The 6,000-nt window shown below is 42.0% G+C and overlaps 1 protein-coding gene across 19 annotated transcripts in view; it reads left to right on the top strand.

Moving 5' to 3' along the window:
• The window catches only part of LOC126391309 (focal adhesion kinase 1-like), an 84,634-nt gene extending 82,329 nt beyond the window's left edge, over positions 1-2,305 (top strand). For all 19 annotated transcript variants that reach the window (XM_050045976.1, XM_050045977.1, XM_050045975.1 and 16 more), the window contains one exon: positions 376-2,305. In XM_050045976.1, coding sequence (XP_049901933.1) covers positions 376-502 — 127 coding nt within the window. In that variant the 3' untranslated portion in view covers positions 503-2,305. The remainder of the gene's footprint in view (positions 1-375) is intronic.
• The last annotated feature ends 3,695 nt before the right edge of the window (positions 2,306-6,000 follow it).

The following is a 6,000-nucleotide window of genomic DNA, read 5'->3' on the forward strand; positions in this document are numbered from 1 at the left end:
ATAATTACATTTATTCTAGTGAAAAATGATGTTATATTAGTTTATTGAACTTATTATTTTAGATTCTATGTTGTCGACTGGATGTTGTCCTGATTTTTGTGTGTGTGTGGAGTTTTCTTGTGTCTTTTTCATGCACTGATATTGAACTAATTGTGTGTATACTGTGCAGCGACAATAAAGGTTTTCTATTCTATCTAAGACAAAGAAAATATGTTAAGTAAGTGTTTGGAAAAATGTCAAAACAGCAACACAGAGGAACATTTTTCTCAATGGACATCAGCTGTTTGCCACAGGGGGCGCCACAGTCAGACATTTTAGTGGCTTTGGTACTTCACTTCTCATCTCACTCACTCACTGTTTTTTGCTCTGTCGCAGTCTCCAGCAGGACTACAAGAAGCAGATGCTGACTGCAGCTCACGCTCTCGCAGTCGATGCCAAGAACCTGCTGGACGTCATCGACCAGTCACGGCTCAAGATGATGTCCCAGTCCCGCCCGCACTAGCCCCACGACAGCCGATGTGAGCAACAGGAACTGGTCTGCGTCGTCCTGGTTCACTGTTAGCAGTGGAGATCTGAAGTGACATTGTGATGCGTGGGAGTCATCGGAGCTGACTGCTTTACATCAAGGGAGAAAACAACGGCTCTGACACTTTGACAACAGTCCGTGAAGAATCATTAGATGTTGAATCCTGTGTACGCTGAGGTCGTCTCTCCACCACTGTGACTTTCGTAATACAAGAGCAGGGCAAAAACACTTCCTGAATCAGGGACGCGGCAGCTTCACTCTCTTTGGACTGTAATATAATGATGAGAGGAGGGAAAGCGAAGAGGAAGATGATTTTTAACTATGGCTCTTGACCTGAGATGAGCCTGATTCCTGCGGTCAAAAGGTTTAAAAGCCTCCGATAGACAAACTATCATGGGAGCGATTAGATCTGTAGACATCGGGTGGATTTTATGGGATAACACTCTTTTAAGCAAAGCCATCAGAACCTGACCGGACTGCGTTTGATCTGCAACATATCTGCATGAAACTTCACCGCAGGAACGGACTTAGACGTCAGCCAGCAGCCATATCAGTACATGTGTTGATATCATGTGTCGTGACCCCCCTGGATGTGAACGTTCTCCTCAGTTGAAATACCTCCACATCACCATGGCTTCTTTTGAATGGGCGGATCAGACCACGTTATCTGTTCAGCTGTGGTCACATGCGGCGCTTCAAGTGGATGCTTCAATAAGGACATTGGTGTGGTCTGGAGACTCCCATACTCCATCGCTCCTCCCGTTTCTCTCTTCCATCCATTCCCGTCTTCCCTCCGTCTCACCAGGTTTTATTTATAGACTCAGAAATTGCAGAGGAGGAGACGGAGGGAAGGACGGTCGTTAAAGCTTGGGGACAGTCTAGCGCCGGTCTGCTGCCTGAAGAAGAAACATACTACCCTATTTCACTCAACTTTCTTTCCTTTTTGTTCTCACTGTTCCTCTCCTTCATGAAGTCTTCCTCAGCTCCTCTCTGAGCCGGTTTTAAAGACTCCAAATGTGAAGAATCCAACTGTGTCTGCGTCAGACAGGAAACTCCCTAAACACACACTCAGTTTACTCTTTTTATCGGCTGGCTCCATGTTGTTATGTTTCAGCTTCTTCCTCTTTACGGAAAACGGTTTGTAACCTGGAAAACAAGCAGATATTCGATCCCAGCACTGACTCTGATGAGCGGAAAATGAAAAAGTGGATTTGTCCTTGAGAAAGAAAAGGACATCATGTCTCAGACTGGTCACAAAGCTCAACTGAATCTACGTCTGTGAGGACAGTGTCTCCTCTCCTTTCCTTTCACCCACAGTCCCAATATCGTTCCCCTTCAAAACTGGTGTCACGCCTTTACCTGTCCCCTCACCCACAGCCGGTGTCACAAAGTGAATTTACCTGGGACACAAACCTCACAACTGGAACCTTTGTGCTCTGAGTCCCAGATCCTGTCAGGTGTTAACTCTTTAAATATGTCCCTCCTAGCAACAGTCCCCAGGGAAACAAACACACACACACACACACACACACACACACATACATACACATGAAATGTGGAGCCACATGACTGGAACTTGTCTTACAGACACAAAACACTGAACTGAAAAAGAAAACAGCAGATCACACGTGTCTTTGTTAATAGTGACCCCACATGGAGTATGACATACTGCTATATGAAACATACTGGTGACTGTACTGGTATAGCATGATATACTGGTATGGAGAAGAGCATATTTGCACAGCACCAAAAAAAAAAATCCTAACTTTTTTTTTTTTTAAACCCTGTTTTACCCAGATTTGATTTCCAGGTTTAGCCAGCAATGAAACTATCACATATCTGGGTTCAATAGGAATAAAAAAAAAGTAAATAAAAGTTAAAAAAACAATCTATTTTATCTTGTCGTTGCGTAAATCTGCTCATGTTGGTATATTGTAAGCTATACTGGTGTGAATCACTGGTGAATTGTACAGAACTAGTACTAGTAAACACTGGTTTTTATTTTGTCTTCTGGGCTACGTCAGCCATCTTGTCAAATAGGAGGAGAAAAACAATGAAATAAAAATAATGACGAAATGGAAATCAGACTGCCCACTTTCTTATGTGTGATTTATTAGGAAGTATTTCATATCAGATTTAATACATCCAGTATCAAAAGTTACACAGTTTGTTATTGAATGTTAATGCAGGCTTGAAGAGGGAGGTTTCCTGCTGTCGTCCATTTTGTATTTGATTTAAATTTAAATTTCTTTCCTTTCAGCACTACTATGAAGACCTACAGGGAGTTTCCTCTCTTTTAAAACACTTTCACTTGCCTTCAAACCCTCAGCTTTACTAATTTTAACCCTCTGTAAAACCTAAAAAAAAATGTAAATCAGGAAAATTCCCTTTTCTTGGTTTCAGTTTCTTAAAATTCATAAAAGGATTGCGCAGTTTTTGCAGCCACTAAAACTGCAAGAATAAGACACAAAGAAACCATGTTTCATATTTCTCAAAGCACCCGCGAAGGGTGAAATGCATAACTGAACTGCCAAGCAAATAGCGTCTTGGTGCTCCTGTGCTGTATGCACATATTTAAATATGTATATTGAACACAAAATCGGCCCCTTTGTATGTCCCGTTCACAATCATCAGTGCTAACAGCCACATGCAGTTACAGTGAAATTATTACCATCTTCACAGAGCTGGTGTTACTAAGGCACAATGAGGGACAGGTATATTAAATCCAAAAGATACAGTTTCTCTCTGTCACTTTTAGGGAAGGCCTCAGCACTTTGTAGGTCAGGACCTGTGCCTCGCAATCTGGAAATGTCCCTTTTCTTTTTCTCTCTGCCGTTGTCCTGCCTCCTGTGTTGTTGCTGCAAAGGCAACATTTATACTTTGCCACATGGATAATTGCAGTCTGACCCCCAAAAAATGGTAAAGTGCACTCAGCTGCAAAACTTTATGGGTGTGTTTGCGCTGTAGGTTCATTAGAGCAAAATCTTTCGTGAATTAGACATTGAGACAGAGCAGATTGCGATTGCAGGATTCATTCCTTTATGTTGTATCTGTAATAATAGTCATTAGAAGTCTTTCAGCCATGAATGAGACTTCAGTGATGTTGGCCATCCCCGGATTGTGTCAGCAGGGTTAGGAATAAAGACAAAGGAGAGCAGAGTGTTGCAACAGAATTCAGCAAACTGACAAATGTGAAGGTGTATATAGGCTGTAATACTGCAGTATATGATACATTTTACATTATAGTTGGGACAATCCATTAGCATAGTCAAACATAGTACATCATGAAGCAGTTAGTATTCAAGTCCCTGAGGTGTGAAAGTAGAATATAAGTGCCAGAACAGTGCTGAAAAACCTGCCACAGAGAGGTCAGGGTCCTGTCAGTATTTAAAACTTCTTACTCGTATATAATGATATTAATGAGCCTAATGTGTCTCCAGCAGAATTACAGTCCTAAACAGTCTTTATATTATATTACATAATATTGCAGTCTATTGAGACACATGTAGAGACAACATATCCCAGAGTCCTCAGCGTGACAGCAGGTATAATACACCCACAGTCAGAAGCAGCAGTGCGGTGTGTATGTGAACGGACTCGGCTCCACTGAAGTTACACAGGTTGAAGCTGTTGCAGCAGTTGACGATGTTTCCGTTTCCGTTTGAGTCGACTGAGGCAGTCGAGGCAGCTCCCATGCACGTGGCCTCACTGGCACATGACTTTGATATGGTTTTGGTAGCGCCTGAACAACACACACACACATGTAGAGACAGCAGGGGACTGGAGTGAGATATTTTAGACTCAATTCTGTTTTCCCTGAAGCTGTGATGACTCTCCAATAAAACAACAAGACCTTCTTTAGAGATACATTTAGATTCAATAAGACATTTTCTATTAATACTGGATCCGCCCACAGTCTGTAGTTCTTTACATTCCTGAGCAGAGATCTGATACTGCGTTTTGATCATTACCTAAGACGTCTACGACAGTCATGCATATGTCCAGCAGCGGCTCACATGTCTGAGTGGTGTTGTTACTGTTGCATGCATCGTTGGTGGCAGCAGCAGTGCACACATAGCAATCCAGTGACAGCACTGCAGGCAAGAGCAGAGAAATATGGTGAGAATTCAGATTGAAGAATAAGAGATGAAAATACACAACACATTAACTTCATTGATAAAAAAAACATCCAGGAAAAACAACTGGGTCATGTTCAGAGGCCTGAGGCAAGAGGAGCAATACTGACTTTTTTTGGATATCCATCCCATCAGTATTTTCACGTATTTGACATTTTAATATCAAGTTGATGGTTGCTATGATTAGTTAATCAGTAGCTAGGTGGGACCAGGGAAAAACCTTCATAACCTTCCTCTTCGTTTATGTATTTGTCTGAGGTCATGATGGTTTGTAGTCACAGTTGTCTTGGATTTAGATTTTTTTCAGAGATCATTACACATTGTAAACATTCAGGGCACAGCCCAAACCTATGGGGTCCGAGGCATGCTCCCCTGCAGAGATATTGTCCCCATTTATGGCAGCTATACACTTGATTTTTCAAGCCATTTGAGATCATTAAAAGCCTAAATATCGGTACATCATTTGAGAAAAACATGATAGTTGCTAAGGAGAAAGATCATCCTGTAGATCAGTGGTTCCCAACTGGTCCAGCCACAGGGTCCAGAGCAGTTGGGGGTTTGGTGCCTCGCTCAAGGGCACTTTGGCAGTGCTCAGGAGGCGAACTGGCACCTCTCCAGCTGCCAGTCCACACTGTGAGGGAACTCGAACTGGCGGCAACCCTCTGGTTCCCAAGCCAAGCCCCTGTGGACTGTCTGATGTTACTATTTTTAGATAACATAATGCAGATAAGGCAGACATTCCTTATCTTGAAACCTATCTGTTACACTATGCTGGGGTAAAGTTCACAGAGTGAATGTTAATTTAACAAATCTTTTACATTTGAATCCATCCAAATAATCTGGGCTGCTCTAATTGCAAATCAAGGATCTTAAACAATGCCAAGTAAATGTGGTCTTCAGTACTCGCAATCTAATATCAGGCCAACAGAAGAACATTTACTCAGATTTCTTTAGGTTATAGCATAGCAGGATAAATAACATATCTAAATGACACAAAGTGTGTGCTTTTAAAACCTGAAACTTTTGGGGCTTTTGAGAAAACATTTGCTCCGCCTCTGGTCTTAATGACGTCAGCTCTCACTGAGTTAAAAGTTGCCATGGTCTGCTTGAGAAAATACTTTGAGAATTGGTGATACTAGTCCATACTCACTGAGTACAGCATACCATACCATGACTTAGTCATACTAAAAATTAGAAAAAAACAACAGCATTGGGCCACAGGGGGAGCCACAGCGATCGGTTGCATTTTAGCCATTTTTAAGCATTTTTCTGTTGTTATAGCGCCACCCAGTTGCCAATTAGAGTCAAATTTCTCCAGTCACCTTGAGGCGTCCTGTT

This window comes from Epinephelus moara, chromosome 6 (assembly GCF_006386435.1).
Source record: "Epinephelus moara isolate mb chromosome 6, YSFRI_EMoa_1.0, whole genome shotgun sequence".
Taxonomy (NCBI): Eukaryota; Metazoa; Chordata; class Actinopteri; order Perciformes; family Serranidae; genus Epinephelus; species Epinephelus moara.